Below are 21,363 nucleotides of genomic sequence, written 5' to 3' on the forward strand. Positions count from 1 at the left end.
TCAAGAAATTACTAGGGTTAACAGGGAAGCTCAGAATTTTTCCAGAAGAAAAATGGAGAAAGGCTTTAAAGGGTTGCTGAAGACCAATTTATAGCATTCTCTTTAAGCTCTTATTTTGTTGATCTATACAGGGGAGGAGAAGTCAGAGGGTCCCACAGAACTAAGGAAGCTAGAAAGTATGCTGAAGCAGTCATTTCATTTAACTCAGACGGTTCCGGGAGGAAAATGATCTTAAGACAACATGCAAATGTTTTACATGCAAATGTGGATTTGAGTCTGCTGTTCTCTTAAGAAAGATTAATATGATCTTGGGTAGAGATGAATCCAAAGAGAAGATGTTCCTAAAGACTGAATGTGGTTTATCTAAGAAAGATTATGAAAGGATTTCACAATTCCAACAGTGCAAGTAAGACACCGTGTTGGAGATGAACAATGAGAAGATGTCCATTCTAACACTTGGGAAGGTCAGTCAAAGCAGTGTAGTGAAAGGAAGTTAGATGGCTAGGAAGTGGCTAGGTTATGGAATACACTGAGAATCCTGCAGAAGAGTTTGGAGTTTTTGCCCTAGGTCTCAGAGTCAGAGGCGTCCTTAGCAAAAGCTGTAATTAATTTGGCAGAATACAGAACCAACGTAATTCATTGAGGAAGGCTCTAGCCTGATTGTGAGGTGCTAAAATTTTTTTTTTAAGTTTTTAGCTTTTTATTCAGTGGGAGAAATGCATAGGAGAGTGAGGGCCCTATCTGAGAGAGAAATCTGGATGCATACTGAGCCCTGGCAGGCAGCCATGTGAAAGGAGATGTAGGCCAGGAAGCATGGAACAGGTAGCCCGAAGGCCACATGCCCCAAAGGCATGGGGGCAGCAAGTAGGTCCAGGCAAAAGAGAAAAAAGGGCCAAAAGGGCTGGGCCCACTGTGTTTCAGGCCTTTAATCCATTTCCAAAGGAGAGTGGTTAATTAATCTGGCCAGTGGACACACAAGTGTGGCCAGGTAGGGCATGAGGTCACACAGGGGCATGGTGAAGACATGGTCTTCCAGCTCACAAACCTGATCAGTTTTATCCTATATGCCGTCCTACAACATTCCCTTCCCGGAGACTCCATTCCCTTAATCCTAAGGGATGCTGAAGGACATAGAGTCATATCTTCGATAGCTGCTTCCTGCTTATGAGGGGCATAGTGCAGGCCCTGTCTGTCTTGGGTCTGGAAGTCTCTATCTTATCTAACAGATTTGCTTTGTGAATTGTAGTCTCTGTCACGGCCAATATCTGTGTCCCCTGCATGGTCAATTATTGCCAGAAGTTGAGTTCTGAAACATGCCTTTTTTGCTTTGACGGGATACTTAAGGTCTCTGATTGGCTTACAGGAATAATCAGGCATGTCTTTTGAGTTCACCTGTGAAGACTAAGAGGTAGAAGTTTAATCCTAGTTTTACTGAGGTACTTGTGTTCAATAGCACCTGGTAAAGTACCTTCCATTCAAAGCATCTGCTCTGAAGAGGATCTTCCTATGAATGGCTTGCTCAAGAATTCCTAATGTTGGAGTTTTTGTTAAAAGCTCCATAATTCTTTGGAACACCTTTTGTAGCTCCCCTGTCCAGCACAGTGTGTCCATGTCAGGGGCTTTTTAAGCAAATACAAGGCTTAGAATCCAAATCCTGGAATCCGTATTCCATAGAATCCTGTCATCAGCAATTTCCAGTGTCAGAGCTTCTATTTGAAGCTCCTTAATTCTTTGGAACAACTCCTCTAGCTACCCCGTCCAGCACAGTATCTGCATCTGGGCATTTTTAAAGCTATATACAAAAGCTTGGAATCCAGATTCCACAGAATCTTGCCGTTTCCAGAAATCTCCTTAGCTGCCTTTTTAAATATAGAATAGCTTTCTCTTCCCTTGACTGAGAGCACACTTTCCTGGAGTCAGAACATATACCAGATAATCACCTTAGGTTTAGAAACCTGACTTTGGGAAGTTCTGTAGCCACACTTCCCCAGATTCCAGGTTTAGTGGGATGCAAAAGAAATTATCCCTTAGGCAAAGGTTTAGCACACAATAAGATACATAGAAACAGCTGTCTTACTCTGCATTTGTCTTTGTGTTACAGTATACAAGATAGGAATTTCAGACACATTTTATCTAAGAGTTCACGTTTGAGACACTTGATAAACTTTAGAGTAATACCTAAGATTACAGGCAATGGATTTCGACACTTAGACATAACTAGAACTTATGACACATAGAATGTTCCAAGGTGAATCTTTTGGAACAAGTTTTGTCATTAATGCTAATACTGTAGCTCTTTGAGGACACAGGTTCTGCATGGGAAGTTAGTGCACAGTGACTCCTGTTGTTAATTTAACAATTAACACTCACTCATCAGTAATCACCTGAGGCTCTTGATATGCGCTACCTAGGTCATGGAAGCCTTCTGAATCCACAAACTCTGAGTATTCAGTCAAGGCCATAAGCAAAGTGGAAGTTCTCTCCTCCCTTCGGAGAAAAATACATCCTTCTTTGATGACCACTTGTTTCCACTGGGGTCTCACCCAGGAGGTAATCCAGGTAGGGATACTTTTTGCATGAGTGTCCTGGCTTTCCATGCCAGAAGGCTCTTGTGGGCTTTTTACCTGCCCAGAATGCTTTTAGGGATGATTCTGAGGTCGCTGAGTGTTACTTAAAGCGATTGCCACTCTGAGTCTTCTGTATGGACTCCTTCCCATGTTGGAGCATTCCCTCCTCTTTAATTCTGTTTATTAGTAATAGTAAACACTTAATCCTATTGACATGATCACCTTAACAATCAATCACACATATATAATTGCTTTAAAACTTAAGATGTTACTTTCACCATCCAGCCCAAGGGGATTTGGGATCCCATGGCAAATTTTTAAACTGTACCCTTAAAAGTAAGTCTGTAGGAATGCATGCAGAGCTGTACAGCCTTATAGTTTCTCTGTAGGACCTGAGAAAATAAAAAGAGACACAGCGTTTTCTAAGCTTAATTGTCCTTAAGCAGCTTACATGGATATATGACATTAGTTATATTAACATATATATTGTTTAATAGATATCAAACATATATTACCTATATACTAAATAAGTTAACGTACATATACCACATGTATATTAACATGTAATGCATGTGTGTTACATACATATACACTGTATATATAGATATCATACACACATATCTAAAGGGGTAGAGCAAGCACAGGGCTATTTAAATCACATGGGCAGAGCTGCAAAAATATTTTAGATGGGGGTGGAACAAGAGTGAGGCTATTTAAAAAAACAAAGGAGAGAAACAGCTGGGCAGAGCCAAGGAAATTTAAAAATGTAAATTTACCTGGGAAGAGTTGGAAAATAGAAATCTAGTTGTGAAGGCTGGGGAAGGAGCAGGAGGCTGCTTAAAATAACAAAATAGAGGGCAGAAACCTCTATTAAAAAAAAAAAACAACACAGAATAAAGTCGCTCAGCTAACCACGTATGCATCCTGAGTCTGCCCATGGGGGGCTGCCATCTTGAGGCATAGTTTCTTGCCCATCTTTGAGGTGAGAAGTGGAGCATCCACCATGTTTAATGCTCCTTCTCCCTGATGCTAACACATTTTCAAGCAACCAAACCAGTTCTCCAACTAAAAATTAGCAATTGAAAACCTGTTTGATAAACCCAAATACAGGAGGCAGCATAAGTTTTAAGCTTTTTATTGAGTGGGAAAAATGCACAGGAGCATGAGGGCCCTCTCTAAGAGAAATCTGGATTCATACTGAGTAGCAGGAGCCAGCCATGTGGAGGAGCACGTAGGCCAGGAAGCACTGAGTGGGTGGCCTGAAGGCTATGTGCCACAATAGTGCAGGGGCAGCAAGCGGGTCCAGGAAAAAAAGGCCAAAAGCAACAATTTTACCATCCTAATAAATTGACAGCTATAGCACCTTGCACAAAATAAGCAGTCAATAAATCTCCAATGAATGAGTTAATGAATTGTTCAAGATGATTCATTATATCTAATCAAAAAAAGATTTTTGAACGGAGGTATATGTGAATATTCATGTAATTCTGCATTACAATTTTTTAAAATCAGTGTGTAAAAATACAAAACTCATATATAATAGATCATGTTTTAAGACACATAAGGAAGGCCAATGCATACTTGAGTTCTGCTTAATGTTCTCAACAAATGAATCATAGCTACTAATCTATGTAAATTTACCTGGGGAGAGTTGGAAAATAAGGAAGTCTTTTTTGAAAATTGATCAACTTTTTTGACTGGCAGAGTGACATAAAGTAGGAGAGACACAGAGAAAGGCCTTCCATCTGCTAGTTTACTCCCCGAGTTGCCTCAAGGGCCAATGCTGGTGCAGGCCAAAGTCTGCAGCCTGGAACTCCATCCTGGTCTCCCCTGTGAATGGCAAGGGGCCAAATACTTGATCCATCCTCTGCTGCCTTCCTAGGCACTTTAGCAGGGAACTGGATGGGAAAGGGGACAGTCAGAGCCCACACCAATGCTCTGATAGGGGAAGCCAGCATCACAAAGGGTGATTTATCCCTCTGTAGCACACTGCTCGCCCTGGAAGCAAATCTTAATTTGTACTTTTTCATAGGAATAATCATTTTACAAAGGTTTAAAAACAGTTGATTCATTTTTAGCTTTTGGAACGTTTAAATGAATTTTTGGGCCGGCGCCGCGGCTCACTAGGCTAATCCTCTGCCTTGCGGCGCCGGCACACTGGGTTCTAGTCCCGGTCGGGACGCCAGATTCTGTCCCAGTTGCCCCTCTTCCAGGCCAGCTCTCTGTTGTGGCCAGGGAGTGCAGTGGAGGATGGCCCAAGTGCTTGGGCCCTGCACCCCATGGGAGACCAGGATAAGTACCTGGCTCCTGCCATCGGATCAGCGCCGTGTGCCAGCCGCAGCGCGGCGGCCATTGGAGGGTGAACCAACGGCAAAGGAAGACCTTTCTCTCTGTCTCTCTCTGTCACTATCCACTCTGTCTGTCAAAAAATAAAAATAAATAAAAAATAAAAAAATAAATGAATTTTTGGATATAAATTTACAAATATATTGTAAATCCAACTATATCACAAATGTATTCTTTTTTATTTCATGTTAGGGAAAAACTTTATGTAAGGCTTACATTTTAAAATTATGAGGTATGAATGCATTTTATTTACTTTTTTAAAAAAAATTTATTTGAAAGAGATTTTCATCCGCTGGTTTACTCGATAAATGGTTGCAATGGCCAGGGCTGGGCCAGGCCACAGCCAGGAGCTTCAAGAGCTGCTTCTTTTTTTAGATTTTCATTCATTCAAAAGGCAGAGAGAGAGGTCTTCCGTTGGCTGGTTCACGTTCCAGATGGTCACAACAGCCAGAGCTGCACTGATCTGAAGCCAGAGCTTTGAGCTTCTTCTGGGTCTCCCACACGAGTCCAGGGTCCCAAGCACAATGTTTCTATGGCCATTCTTTTAGTATTTTTTGATCATCTTAACTTGGTATTTCACATTAATACTAAAAATGAATGTTAGTGTCAGGCATAGATTATATTAAAACAACTTTTAGATAGCGCTGTTTTTTAGAGCTATCAAATCTGTTTGTCATTTTTCTTTTAATTTACAGATAATTGTTGATTACAGAAAAGAGCCAGGAATTGTTTTAGGTACTAGTTACAGACAGGATTACTTGCTCTTTAGAACACAGTTTAAAAAACTGACTGTATTCAGAAGTAAGTATGGTACAATGATGAATGCTAAGGGAGAGATTTACAAAATGCTGTTAGTGATTTCTGCTTGATATAATGGTAGGGAAGAGTTGGCAAAGAATTCCTCTAAGGTACTAAACTTAAATTGTATTTGGACTGATGAGTAAGACTCTGCTAGGTTACAAAGGGTATATCGGGCAGAGGAATAAGAAGTGTGAAGAAAGACATAAAAATCTGAATGTCTAAAGTGTACAATGTGAAATGCATGCACAGATGAATTTGTATGGTGAAAACTTTATATTTCATGCCACAAGATATTTCTAAAATTTGTCAATGTGGGAATTGATACAGAAATATATAACTCGCTGAAAGAATCAAATGAAGTAATGAGATTGGGTAAGCCCTGGCTGGTAGTTTAGGCATAGCAGTTATAACCAACACTTCTTTTGTACTTAACTATATCTCATGCACTCTTTTAATTGCTACACACAATCTTATGCAGTAGTTACATTTGATTATTCTTCCTTAGAGATACTGTAAGTCATGGTACCCAGGATCACACAGCAAATAAGTGGTAAAGTTCATTTCGATCCAGTCCAGTTCCAAATTCTTACTCATTACATTAAGCTAGCAATAGAAAACATAAATTTAAGGAACTATCTCCAGAACTTTAAGAAACATATGAGAATATTACAGAAAAGTTTTAATAAGAAATTATTAATAATAGATTGATAATTTTGTGTGTTTAAGTAAATTTTTATTATTTTTGAAAACAAGGAGTTGAATACTCTTCGCCCTAAAGATACCTTTCGTCTTTGGCTCACTGCAGAAGTTCATCCAAACTTTACTCCTATTTTATTACAGTCAAGTTTGAAGATAACATATGAGGTAAGAAGATTTAAAACTTGGATCACTAGTTGTATGAGAACTGTAATGTCCACTTGCCTCTAAAGCTTTACAAAACTACCTATTAGTACAAAATGCAAACTTTCTTTTATTCTTAGGTGATATATAATGTACATAAATATTATGAAAATGTACTCAAATGTCATTTTCTCTTTCTATTTCATATACTTTTATTGCAGTAAATATATATGAAATTTTTTATCCATACTATCTTTAAGTATGCAGTACCACATTGTTAACTACAGGCACCTTGCTGTGCCACGAATCTCTAGAACTTTTTCATCCTGCAAAACTGAGCCTCGGAATGTAATGAAAAGTGCCTTCTCACTTTTCTACCACCATTCCTGGCAGCCACCATTCTGTTTTCTGCTTCTAAGAGTTTGACTACTTTATATACCTCATTTAATATAATCATTCAGTATTTGACTATTTGTGAATGGCTTATTTCACTTAAGATAATTTCCTTGAGGTTTATTTTTTTTTAAAGACTTATTTTATTTATTTGAAAGACAGAGTTACAGAGAGAGGTAGAGGCAGACAGAGGTCTTCCATCCGCTGGTTCACTCACAGATTGCCGCAACATCCAGAGCTGTGCGGATCCGAAGCCAGGAGCCAGGAGCTTCTTCCAGGTCTCCCACATGGGTGCAGGGACCCAAGGACTTGGGCCATCTTCTACTGCTTTCCCAGGCCATAGCAGACAGCTGGATTGGAAGAGGAGCAGCCAGGACTAGAACTGGCACCCGTATGGCTTCAGGCCAGGGCTTTAACCCACTGTGCCACAGCACCAGCCCCAGAGGTTTATTTCTTTTTAAGACTAAATAGTGCCGGCGCTGCGGCTCACTAGGCTAATCCTCCGCCTTGCGGCGCCGGCACATCGGGTTCTAGTCCCGGTTGGGGCGCCGGATTCTGTCCCCTTGCCCCTCTTCCAGGCCACCTCTCTGCTATGGCCCGGGAGTGAAGTGGAGGATGGCCCAAGTGCTTGGGCCCTGCACCCCATGGGAGACCAGGAGAAGCACCTGGCTCCTGCCTTCGGACCAGCGTGGTGCGCTGGCCGCGGTGTGCCGGCCAATGCGGCCATTGGAGGGTGAACCAATGGTAAAGGAAGACCTTTCTCTCTGTCTCTCTCCCTGTCCACTCTGCCTGTCAAAAAAAAAAAAAAAAAAAAAAAAAGACTAAATAGTATCCCATTATGTGTTTATACCATGTTTTCTTTATCCATGTGTCCATCATCGGACTTATAAGTGTACTTGTTGGCTATTATGAAAATGCAGTGAACATAGGTAAACACATATATCTTCAAGATTTTTTTTCAGTTATTTCAGATGTATACTTCAAGCGCATTGTTGGATCAAATGGTAGTTGTATTTTTAATTTTTGGAGAATCATCCAGTTTTCCATTGTGGCTGTATCATTTTATATTTCCACCAACAGTGGACAATCCCTTTGCCTCTTCACTAACACGTATTTTCTGTGTTTATTTCTGAAGTATTGGTCACTTTAATGACTGTTAGTATTTCCTTGTGGCTTTTATTTGCATTTCCTTGATATAGATGTTGAGCATCTTTTCTTATGCTTGTTGAACATTAGTGTGTTTCTTTGAAGAACAATCTGTTTAAGTCCTTTGCCATTTTTAATTGGATGAAACTCGTTGTTATTTGTATGTGTATCTATATACCGCTGGATACCAACTCTATATCAGATTCTTGGTTTGCAATATTTTCTCCCAGTTTGTAGACTGCCTTTTACCTGTGTTGATTGTTTTCTTAGCTTTACAGGAGTTTTTAAGTTTGATATAGTCCCGTTTGTTTTTTTTTTTGTTTTTTTTTTTTTTTTTTTTTTTGGTGTCTTGCTGCTAAATCCAGTGTCATAAAGCCTCTAGGGGTTTTATTTCAGGTCTTATGTTTAGGTCTTTAATTCTTTTTGGGTTGATTTTTGTATATTTTGGAAAACAAGATTCCTAATTACTTTGTATGTGGACATCCACTTTATATATATATATATATATGTATGTATGTATTTAGACATAACTAAGTTTATTTTCAAAGTTTCTTTGCTTGTGTAGTTCCTTTGTTTGACCACCCATTCTTCCATCCAGCCTGTTACCCTTATATCCTACTAACATACAATGTTGGGTAGATCCACTCTTGATACCTGATACACCTGATATATCTAAAACTATGTTTGCAATATTGTTTTGTAACTTTTTTTTTTAAAGATTTATTTATCTGTTTGAAAGTCACACAAGAGACGAGAGGCGGGTGGGGGGAGGTCCTCCAGCCACTGGTTCACTCCCCAACTGGCCACAATGGCCGGAGTTGCGCTGATCAGGAGCCAGGAGCTTCTTCTGGACCTCCCACACAGGTGCAGGGGCCCAAGGACTTGGGCCGTCCTCCACTGCTTTCCCAGGCCATAGCAGAGAGCTGGATCAGAAAAGGAGCAGCCAAATCTCTAACCGGCACTCATATGGGATGCTGGCGCTTCAGGCCACGGCATTAACCCGCTGCACCCCAGTGCCGGCCTGTTTTGTAACTTTTAAAGGTCATAAAATGATAGAAAACTGAATTAAATCTTAAAGACTAGTGAAGGCATTTATGCTTCCATTTTCTGTTTGTTGAAACACTTATATCATTTTTTATAGTCCAAGGAAACTAATGTTTAGATTTATAATTAACAGTGGGATTGCTAGATCATGTAGTAGTTATCTCCATACTTTGTTCCATTGTGACTCTAGTACTTTACTTATCTGCCAACAGTATATAAGAATCCCCATTCTCAGCATTCTCCCAGCATTATTTTTTAGATTTTCATTTTGTTTCGTTTTAAGTTTTTAAGCTTTTATTCAGTGAGAGAAATGCATAGGAGAATGAGGGCTCTATCTAAAGGAGAAGGAAAAGTTGGGAAATTAAGTTGGGGCCTCACCGAGCAGAGAGCAGGCCAGGAGCCATGTGCAGCAAGCGTTTGGTTACGAGCAGCTGCTAGCAGCCTAGCGTGGGTAGCAAAGCAAAGGCAGAGAGTGTGGGCAGCCCAGAGGCCACATGCCCCTAAGTCACGGGGCAGCATCGGGATCCAGGGCAGTGAGGGAAAATAAGGGGAAAGGGAAAAGGCTAGATTTTGTTTCTTTTAAAATTTTATTCATACCATTTCAAACTGGTGTGCGATGGTATTTCATTACATTCCCCTGATGATTAGTGACTCTGAGCATTTAAAAGATATACTGTAGGCCATTTGTATGTCTTCTCGATAATTCTTCATCCAGATTATTTACCCCTGTTGATTCCATTATTTGTAGTAATTTTTTTGGCTAATAATTGCCTTTTTTTTTAGAACCTAGAAACCTTTTATTTAAGGTATACAAATTTCATTGATAGCATATGTAGAAATATAGGAATATAGTGATTCTTTCTACCATACTATCCCTCCCATCCACAATCCCACCCTTATTCCTCCTCCCCTCCCTCTGTTTCCATTCCTATTTTTTACAAAGATGTATTTTCAGTTAACTTTATACTCATAAGAGTAACCCTACACTAAGTAAAGTGTTCAACAAATAGTGTGAAGAACAACAACAAAAACAAACAGGAAAAAACTGTTCCTCAACAGTTGAGACAATGACTGTTCAGAATCGTCCATCTCAAAGTATCAATTTCATTTCTATAGATTGCCTTTTAGGTACTCTATTAGTTACCACAGATCAGGGAGAATTAATGGTATTTGACTTTTTGGGACTGGTTTATTTCACTAAGTATAATGGTTTCCACTTGGTTCCATTTTGTTTCAAATGACAGGTGACAGGATTTCATTTTTTTATTGCTCTGTAGTATTTCATAGTGTTCATAAACCATAATTTCTTTATCTATTCTTTAGTTGTTGGACATCTGAGTTGATTCCATAGCTTGTTGTGCATTGAGCTGAAATAAAATGGGGGTACAGATCACTCTTTCATAGCTTTATTTCTTTTCCTTTGGGTAAATTCCCAGGAGTGGGATGAATGGGTCATATGATTGGTCTATATACAGATTTCTGAGGTATCTCCATACTGTCTTCCGCAATGGCTGCGCCAGTTTTCATTCCCCCCAGCAATGAATATAACTTACTCGTTGAGTGGCTGCTCTGGCTTTGGTGCTAAGTGAGCAGAAACATGTAGCTTCTGTCTGATTGCTGATTTCAATAACAACTAAAGTATTCTCTATTAGTGCATCAGTCTAAACTGTAGCTGTTTGTGAGGGTAGTGACTTGATGCCACAATGCATGTGGACTTCCAGTGATAGCTGTTCTCTAGTCCTGTGGAGCCAAGCACTGAGGAGGCACACCACATGGAGTGGATCATTTCCAAGTCCTATGGGATTGAGCATGGATGATGCTAGGGCTTATTATGGCAACAGCCTCCGTCTCAGAGCCACTAGACAGGGAAAGAGCTATCCTTAGGTTCCATGGAATGAATATTGGTGATGCTGGTATTTGTGGTTCTGGCAACCACAGTTTCAGAGCCATGGTATGCTGATGAACTTGTCCACCCTGTGAGGCACACACTGACCCAGGACTTCCGGTAGAGTCACCTGTTGGCCTCTAGAAAAAGATAGACTGGCCAGCACCGTGGCTCAACAGGCTAATTCTCCACCTGCGGCGCCGGCACACCGGGTTCTAGTCCCAGTCAGGGCACCGGGTTCTGTCCCAGTTGCCCCTCTTCCAGGCCAGCTCTCTGCTGTGGCCAGGGAGTGCAGTGGAGGATGGTCCAAGTCCTTGGGCCCTGCCCACCATGGGAGACCAGGATAAGTACCTGGCTCCTGTCATTGGATCAGCGCGGTGCTCCGGCCGCAGCGTGCCGGCCGCAGCAGCCATTGGAGGGTGAACCAACGGCAAAAACGAAGACGTTTCTGTCTGTCTCTCTCTCACTGTCCACTCTGCCTGTCAAAAAAAAAAAAAAAAATTGAAAAGAAAAGGGTAGACTGTAACAGTGGATTCATTTTAGAGATTACACTTCTCTGCAACACTTTGAGTTTGGAGGTTGGTAGGTAGCCGGTGTGAGCTCTTCCTTTGGTGCAGAGCAGCTCCCTAAACTTGGCATGAAGCTGTGAAGAATATGTTCTGTATTTAGGACAATCAATAAAGCAGAATTTCTCTTCCTCAGAGAGCAAGGGTCATAGTTGCTATATTCGTGGTTCCTCCCTCTCTGCTGTGATTTTAAGTCTTTGTGCTGTTTAGGGTTCCCATGGCTGCCTGCTGAGTTGCAGAGATCTTCAGTTAGTCACTCTTATTGAAATGCATTCCATCATTATCTTGGTTCTTTGTGGCAGAGGTGAATACAAGGCACCTCTATTTAGCCTTTTGGATTTATCTTTTTAATTTTTTTTTGAATAACCAGAAGAGTTTTAAATTACTTTCCAAATAACTGATGTCATACTCTGAATGTATACTATTTTTGTTATTCTTCACAATTCACTGAATTTCCTGCTTTTTTTCTTCCTTTCTTTAGGTGTTTATTTGCTATTCTGCCTGATTAATTAAGTTGAATATTTGACTGTTTATAGTTACTTGCATTAATATTAAAATAATTTTAAGTCTGAATTTGCAGTAAAGGATGACTGTAGTTTTTCATAATTTTGGTGTAGTTTTTTCATGTTTTGAATTTTGAAATAGTCTTTTTGTGTATAGTTTTCTTTGTAATCATTTATTAATTTGCATAATCTGTACTGCCTTTACAAAACTAAGTGAATAATTTCCCGTTACTATCATGCTTTGTTGAATAGTGTGCAAAATTGTAATAGTTCTGATAGTGTTATAAATATTTCAGAAATATTTTTCTCTTTAAAAATGTAAATTTGATACTGAGTACCTTACTAGTGTGTATTTTCTTTTTAGTATAATAAAAAAGAAAAGTCTCTAATAACAAAAGGATTGAAAAGGGCCATGACTGGCCTTTGTAGTAGGTATTCTTAAAGTTCTGGCTTATATTTGTTTTAGAATAATTATATTTTTCTTATGGAAGTACATTCTTTTTTATCTGAGAAACCATTGTTTGAAGAAATATTTGACTTTTAAAGCAAGCTAATTAAATTAGGTAGATAAGCCTATGCATTATTTCTATTTTTTACATTAAAGATTTTTGGGAGGAGTTTAGTTAGCTTTTTTCCAAGAATTTGAATATTCTTTTATCATTTTCACAACTTAAAGGTATTAAAGTGTGAGGAATTTTAGTTGACAGTATATGTAAACTGCACGTTGAAAGGCTCATTGGAATTCAAATGGTAACTAATGGTGAGGGATTCAAATGGTGAGGGATAACTGGCATGTTAAACTCAAATACTTCTTCATAACATATTATGATAAATGGTTGTTTAATTTCAATAAAAATTATGTAAAACTTATTTGGCTCTTATTATTGGTTATATAGATTTTTTAACTTAAAATTATTCTTGATTTATAATTGAGATTATTAGATATAAGGAGTTTAAAACTAGTTTTTAATTTGTACATCTTGAAGTGGCATAATAAAATAAGTCAAATTTTGGTAAGTGAAAATTTTTTCTCATTAAAATATTCTTTTAAATATGTTAGGTGAATTTGTAATATTTTTAGTAATAGGCTGTTAATTTTTTTCTTAAGTCACCTCCAGGTTTGAAGAAGAATTTAATGCGTACTTATGAATCTTGGACTCCTGAGCAAATTAACAAAAAAGACAATATACTTCGAGCTCATGCTCTGTTTAGTTTTGCATGGTTTCATGCTGCATGTCAAGAAAGAAGAAACTACATTCCACAGGTAACTGAGAACATGTCTTAGATATATTCTCAGCTTTACAGTTTTTATATTAGAATATTTTATAATTTAATATAAAAAGCTAGTGTTATGTCATAAGTTGGCTCATGATTCATATTTTTAGCTCAAGCTTTTTCCAGTTGTCATAATTTTCTACCTCCAGTTTTTTCTGCTAATCTTGTAGATTGTATGTAGTTCACATATACTTTATCTCTTTGAAACAAAGTATTCAATTTGTGACCTATCATAAGCCCTCAGTATGAGGTTCCATTTATATAGTTTATATCTTATCAGATTTCAAAAACCGATTTCCCATACCTGTTTTTCTTTTAGTATAAGACGATTAATATCTATTTTGTTAAGCTAGAAACCTAGGAGTTCAACTTTGTTTTCTTAGTTTCCTTACCCAAACCATTATCAAGTTCTGTTGATTGTGCTAACAAAATATAATTGATATCTATGTGCTTTTCTTGACATTTTTCTTATTTCTAAAAGGTGTATTTATTTGAAGACAGAGTGAAATAGAAGGAAAGATAGATCTTCCATCTTCTAGTTTACTCTCCAAATACCTGTAACTGCTGGGACTAAGTCAACTTGAAGCCAGGAGCCAGAATTTCCATCCCGTTCTCCCACATGGGTGGTGAGAAGTCAAGGACTTGGGCCATCTTCTGCAGCTTTCTCAGACACATTAGCAGCAAACTGCATTGCAAGCAGAGTAGCTAGGACTCTAACTGGCACTCTGAGATGGTATACAGGCATTCCCAGTGGCAGCTTAACATACTGAACCTACTATTTTTTTTCCTAAGCCTTGTGATTCCAAACATATAGTACTTTCCTTCTAACTCCTTAGCCTTCTAATCCCTCTTTCTGGTTTTTGAATTTAGCAGCCAAAATTTTGTAATATATGAGTATGATTAATTCACCACTGAGGTTTTAAGCTATCAAATAACTTTTCTATTTTACTTGCATGAAAATATGCAAATTTTTAGCATGATCCAGAGAAAAGATCTGCTTATCTTTTCAACCTCTTCTCAGGCCCTTTGTCTTATTTGTATTCTACATTTGTCACCAAAGGCCTCTTTAAGATCCTTTATCCACCAAATTCTTTCACATAAGCTCTAGCTTTTATTGTTACCCAGTTGGTAACATTTTCTCATTTCTATGGCAGTCACAACTGCTCCTAACTCTCTGTTCTTGGCAAATGCCTATCTTAGCCATAAGTTGCATCACTCTTCCATCTTCAGATTTTCCCTCTTTTTCAACTCTTCAAATTTCTTTGGAAGAAATCTTTTCTCGAACTTCCTATCCTCATTTGACCTCTCATTTAGCCTCTCTATTTTACTTGTCAAAATAAGAACATATGTTCTAGAGTTGAAAAAACTTGGATTAGGGCCTGGTTCTCTAGTTTCCTAGCTATGTGACATGAAACAAACTACTTCAAATCCAGTAAACATCATTTTCCTCAACTGTTGAATTAGAATACTAATTTTGTGGTATTAAGTGAAGCAAACAATGTACACTTAGCAGTGCTTTACACAGTAGCATATAGCCAGTCAGTAGTACCTTTTCAAATGGGTGAAATTGTACATAATAATAGCTTTGTATTATTTCATATAATTTGTCTATCAAAATTATGGGGAGAATGCACTTAATTATTGTAAGGCCACCACAAAACACACCAAATACCGGAGTAAGGGAAAGGAATTATTGGGGGAAAATTCGACAGACTGGAGGGAAGGGGCAAAGAAGGAAAAAGCGGGAGAAGGAGAGCGTAAGAGACAGAGGACAGGAGATGGAGAGAGAGAGTGAGAGAGCCAGGTGTTCAGGAGCAGGTCCTTTTAAAACTTTGCCGAGGGGCGGGCAAGGAAGTAGGAGTAGGGAATTCTATTAGGATGGGGGTGGAGCTTGACAGCGATAGTTGGGCCATGTGGCCACCTGGCTTCCAGCAATGGCAGCAGGGGCTAGAGCCTAGGATGGTGTCAGGGTATAAATCACGCCATAGATAAGACTGTACCATTTTACTGACAATTATTGTTAGTTTACCAAGGAGGAGAGTGTATGTCAATGATAATAAACTTGCTCAAGGATTCATGCCTAAAAAGCTATGGAATTCTGAAATTACCAGGCTCACCTTTTTTTTTTTTTTTTTTTTTTTTTTTTTGACAGGCAGAGTGGATAGTGAGAGAGAGAGAGACAGAGAGAAAGGTCTTCCTTTTGCCGTTGGTTCACCTTCCAATGGCCGCCGCGGCCGGTGCACTGCACTGATCCGAAGGCAGGAGCCAGGTGCTTCTACTGGTCTCCCATGGGGTGCAGGGCCCAAGCACTTGGGCCATCCTCCACTGCCCTCCCGGGCCACAGCAGAGAGCTGGCCTGGAAGAGGGGCAACCGGGACAGAAGCCGGCGCCCCGACCGGGACTAGAACCTGGTGTGCCGGCGCCGCAAGGCGGAGGATTAGCCTAGTGAGCCGCGGCGCCAGCTGTGGCTCACCTTTTTCTAAAGCCTTTGCCCCTAACTTCTTTGACATCAGTGTTTGGCAAAACATATCAATGAATCCTTTCTGGTAGATGAAGGATAATGATAGTTATATACCTTTACTGAGAAAATAAAATTTGTATTTCTTTTAAAGATTATTTTAAAGACACAGTCACCAGGGGAGGAGAGAGTTCTTCCATCTGGTGGTTGACTCCCCAAATGACTGCAACAGCTAGAACTGGGCCAGGCTGAAGCCAAGAGCCAGGAATTTCATCCCAGTCTCCCGTGTGGGTGCAGGAGCCCAAGCACTTGGACCATCCTCTGCTGCTTTTCCAGGCACATTAGCAGGGACCTGGATTGAAAGTGGAGTAGCTGGGACTTGAACCATTACCCATAAGGGATGCTGGCACCACAGGCAGTGCCTGGACCTACTGTGCCACAGTGCAGGCCACAAATTTATATTTTCAAAAAAGATTACATTTCATTGTGTGCTAAGTGATACATGCACATAGTGTAAATTAAAAAACTGGAAAAACGATTTGCAATGAAATGTTAGTCTCCTTTTTTATACCCTGACCACCCAGTTTCTATTCTAAGGGTTCCCACTGTAACATACTCATATTTCTTAGGTGTCTTTCATAGATGTTATATAAATATACAAACATTTTGAGTTTATATACATACTCAAATGTACCACACTACAAAAACAGTTCTTTGCTTTTTTAAGCAAACTGTTTTAGAGACTGTTAAATATCAGTACCTATTTAATGCCTAATTTTAGAATATTACTTGTATTATATTGATGGACATTTTTTCATAGTTTTTAATTATTGGATGATCACTCATTTCATTTTGCTCTTTCAAAATAGTGTGCTAGTGAATATCCCTATATTTATTATAAATAACACTGATTCATAGTCACCAGTTCTAAAGGTAGAATGTTTGGGAATAAGTAAATGTGTATTTTTGAAAATTCATAACTATTATGAAATTACTCTTCATAGAGAATATCACTGTTTTTGCATAATAAGTTCAGTCTCAAAAATTATAAAATCAGAGGTAAAAGTAGGCAGAGTGCAATTCAATTGTTAGAGACTATTTCATAGGGATAAATAGTAAATATCAATAATCTTCTAGTTTGGAAGTAAATATCAATAATCTTCTCATTTAGAGGTTTCTTCCATTGATCTTTAAGATATTTAAAACTTAAAAAATATTAATTTTTGCAAATAGGGTCTCTTATAGAATGATAAAATAAATGATATTAATAACCTGTGTTTTGAGTTGTTAGAACATTTAGTTAAAATATAATTGGAATTTTGTTAATTGCTGATGGGCACATATCCCTTACAGATCTTTAGTTCTTAACTTAATCTTTCTAACCTGTATTTTTCTTTCACAGTATTCATAATTTTCTTTTTTTAAAAAAATATCTAAATGGTATTGAACCCCAAATTTATACATCTACCTAAGATCAGTTCTTTAAACTCTAAGAATGGTCTTTAGAAAATTCATGAAAAAAAGCACATCATATTTGAATTCCATTTTTGCATGAATTTTTTGAAGTACATCTGTATATGCAGCTACTCATTTGATCTATCCTGTTGGATATCTCAAATGACTGGAAAATCTACATATTTTGAATCAAATACTAGAATATAGACTTCTCAAGATCACAAACTTTTGTGGCTTTCATTTATTGCTTTATTCTCATCAACAAGAGTGTCCATTGTATAAACCACCCTTCGTAATCTTTTAAGAAGTAGTAACACTTCTGATGATTAATCTCATGATATTCCTTCCCAAACCTATGTTAATTGAAAAACTTTATTTTAAAAATTAGAGAGGGAGATGGCAGTAGAGGGAGTGAAGCGAGGCAGAGACAGTAGAGGGAACAGGGGAGGGGATGAGAGTGAGACAGAGTTGTATATGGGGGAGACAGAGAGGAGGCAGAGGAGGGAATGTGAGGCGGTGGGGAGGGAAAGACAGGTCAGAGAGACCCATAGTGAGGCGGAGTCCTAAAGACACACACATGTACAAAGACACACACATAGTCAGACACATGTACACAGAAGCACACAAACAGAGTTACTATCCGCTGCCGGTCTATTCTGCAACACAATGGCATTGCTGGCTAGGTTGAAGTAGGGAGCAAAGATCTCAATCCAAGCTGCCACGGAGGCAGGGAACCAGCTATTTGAGTCTTGAAATGCTGCTTGCCAAGGTGTTCATTATCAGGAAACCAAAATAGGGAGCAGAGCTAGGAATTTAGCCCAGGACCTCCAATATGGACTGTGGGCATCTTAAGTGGCATCTTAGCTAAGGCCCCAAACTCCTGCCCCTTTGTATTCTTTTAGTTAGTAAATAACTACCACCCATTTGAATAAGCCACGTGCTTATTAATCATTCTTAACAGTTCTGCATTTCATTCTTTACTTTCCATTATAATACAAGACAAGAATTTGGTTAATTTTATTTTCTTAATTAATAGATCTATCTACTTTTGTCTTTTTTTTTTTCCTACTCCCCTTCCATCATTTCTTAGATTAGGTCAGATTTCTTATAGATACCAAATATGTATATTTCTATCAAACTTACTGTAGTTTGTAGTTGTACATGTATTTGAGTGATTGACTCCATATTACTCTCCACGTTTCACTGAAAGCTACGTGCTTGCAGGGCTCATTTATATTTTGGTATGTTTTTATATTCTCAAAGCCTGAAGTGTCTGTCATATACATCCAAGAAACTTTTTGAATGATGAATGTGTTTTAGTTTGATCTTAATTTATTAGAGAACTAATTATTTACAGTTAATGGAAACTGTTGAAATTACTTTCAGTTGTATTTCATATTCTCTATACAACATAGAGCTCTTTAATAAAATGCTGTAGCTGTTAGTTACATGTTTACAATTTTAAGTTCTAATAAGAATCTTCAATATGAGTGAATATTCATAATGAATATATAGGATATTATGCTATTTACTGTTAAGACTTTTCTGGCAATTATTTTTTGCTTTCATGTTTGTGTAGGAGATCCATAATTAGGAAGAAGAAAATCATTATCTCTGTCTACATGAGAATAAAAAGTTTACCAATTTGTTGACTTGTGATGTGACTATAATATCACACATTTAAATGATAAAAATTAATATGGTATTATAATGTACTTTTCATACTGTGAAAGTCAATGTTTTTTAAATCATTATTACTATAGATTTTTGTATAGTCATTTTATTAAATTCTGGAGTTTTTTAGTATAGAACATCATTTTTGAAATCTTAAGGGCAGTGGTGTTTATATATATCTTTCAACACTGCTTTGTTCTTCACTTTTGTTTAAATTTGTTTTCATAGGGATGGACCAAGTTTTATGAATTTTCTTTATCAGATCTTCGGGCTGGGTATAACATTATTGACAGACTCTTTGATGGTAAGCACCAATTCTGAAAGTTTTCTTGTTTAATCTCACGTTAACGAAAGCTGTCTTTGAGGTCCTGTGAATAGTATGGTTTCTTCAGAATTCACTTTAACTTCCTGTCAAAAAGTTCGCTTTTTTCTTTTTTATGTTCTCATCATACACATATTATATGAGGGTTCTTTATATTCTGTTACATTATTGATTTGGATACAACCCATTAGATTTTTGATTGATATGTAGTTATCAGGAAGCAGAAAACTAGAAAGACTTAGTCTTCACTTGTGACCTTAAAAATTTCTGGCTCCAATTGAATTAATTATTCCAATCTCTTTCAAGATGACTAGTAAAATTTGAGAGTTGGGGAACCAGCATTATGGCACGGCAAGCTAAAACTGCTACCTGCATTTCTGGCATCGCGTATTGAAGTGTCAGTTTCAGTCCCAGCTGCTTCGCTTCCAAATCAACTCCCTACTAATATACCAGGGAAGGCAACAGAAGATTACCCAAAAGCTTGGGGCTCCCCAACCCACATGGGAGACCCAGATGGTGCTACAGGCTCCTGGCGTGGGCCTGGACAAGCCCTGGCTCTCACGGCCATCTGGGGATTGAACCAAAATTGGAAGATATCTCTGTCTCTGTCTCTCTGTTTCTTTTTCTCTCTCTGTCTCTGTCTCTCTCTCTCTGACTCTTTCAAATATCTTTTTTTTTAAAAAGCAAAACATTTCTAATAGCCCAAATTCCACTTCATGGAACATTGTTTTCTAGTCGATGACTTCCCCTACATCTGTCTCAAGGTTCATACCAGATACTTGGGTTTACAGCTTTACATAATTTTGCAAAACTTGAGTCATATAGCAAGTATTATTGATGTATTTACACCCTTTTCAGTTAACATTATATTTGATAGGTTTATCCACATGGTTGCATGTGCTTATAGTCCATTCTCAAAGTTATATAATACACTGTTGTATGATTTTTTTATAAGCTTCTGTTGATGAACATGGGTAATTTTCAGCTTACCATGGTTATGGGTAATATATGGCTATATCTTTATGTGATTGTATGGATGTATTTCTGTGGGAATATTAGTTCATATTATGTGTTTGTTCATCACCATTAATGCCATTAGTATTCCAAATGATTTTTATTTCAAAACTTTTCTTTAGCTTTTACATCAGGAAAGTGCACATAACTATTCACTTCAGTACATTTTTCATAAATTGAACCTATGTAGCTATCCTGAATTTAGAGTGTTGTTCAGGATTAGTATTTGGCCTGGTCTTTTAGGATGCCTGTGTCTCATATTAGAGCTCCTGGGTTCAATATCCAGTTCCATCATTGACTCCAGCTTCTTGCTAATGCAGACCCTGGGAAACAGGGGTGATGTTTCAAGTAGTTGGATTCTTGCCACTCATGTGGGAGACCTATCTAGCCTGAGCCTTTGTGGGCATTTGAGGAGTGAACCAGTGAGTGGGAACATTTGCAATGTTGATATTTCTGTCCCTCCCTCCCCCTCTCTCCCTCTCTCTGCCTTTCAAGTAATTTTTTCTCATGTTTTAAAAGGGCATTATCTTGAACAGTATTTTACACTTTGTGTTTCTGTGTGGATGCAAACTGATGAAATCTTTACTTAATATATACTAAATCGATCTTCTGTATATAAAGATAATTGAAAATAAATCTTGATGTGAATGGAATGGGAGAGGGAGTGGGAGATGGGAGGGGGTGCGAGTGGGAGGGAAATTATGGGGGGGGGAAGCCATTGTAATCCATAAACTGTACTTTGGAAAATTATATTTACTAAATAAAAGTTAAAAAAAAAAGGCAGTATCAGAAACGCCACTCCCCAAGCCTTTTTAATAAGCCAACATTGTCCTATCTCATGCAATGGTAACTACTTTTCTGACTTAGATGAGCTGTGTTGTTTATTTTTTCAAAAGACAAGAGACACAGAGCCAACCCAACATCTTCCTTTGTTGATTTACTTCTCAGATGTGCCACACAGCCAGAACAGAGCCAGACTGAAGTATTTGAGCCATCACCTGTTGCTTCTCAGTGTGCATATTAGTTAGTAGGAAGCTGGAATTGCAAGGGGAGTCAGGACTCAAACCCAGGCAC

At 38.2% G+C, this 21,363-nt stretch overlaps 1 protein-coding gene across 5 annotated transcripts in view; it reads left to right on the forward strand.

Annotated features, from left to right (window-relative positions):
• The window catches only part of DYNC2H1 (dynein cytoplasmic 2 heavy chain 1), a 367,303-nt gene that overhangs the window by 217,856 nt on the left and 128,084 nt on the right, over nucleotides 1-21,363 (forward strand). For all 5 annotated transcript variants that reach the window (XM_051820199.2, XM_002708539.5, XM_051820207.2 and 2 more), the window contains 3 exons: nucleotides 6,468-6,578; nucleotides 13,200-13,355; nucleotides 19,182-19,257. In XM_051820199.2, the coding sequence (XP_051676159.2) occupies nucleotides 6,468-6,578; nucleotides 13,200-13,355; nucleotides 19,182-19,257 (343 nt within the window). The remainder of the gene's footprint in view (nucleotides 1-6,467; nucleotides 6,579-13,199; nucleotides 13,356-19,181; nucleotides 19,258-21,363) is intronic.

The sequence above is a fragment of the Oryctolagus cuniculus genome, chromosome 1 (genome assembly GCF_964237555.1).
Source record: "Oryctolagus cuniculus chromosome 1, mOryCun1.1, whole genome shotgun sequence".
NCBI lineage: Eukaryota > Metazoa > Chordata > Mammalia > Lagomorpha > Leporidae > Oryctolagus > Oryctolagus cuniculus.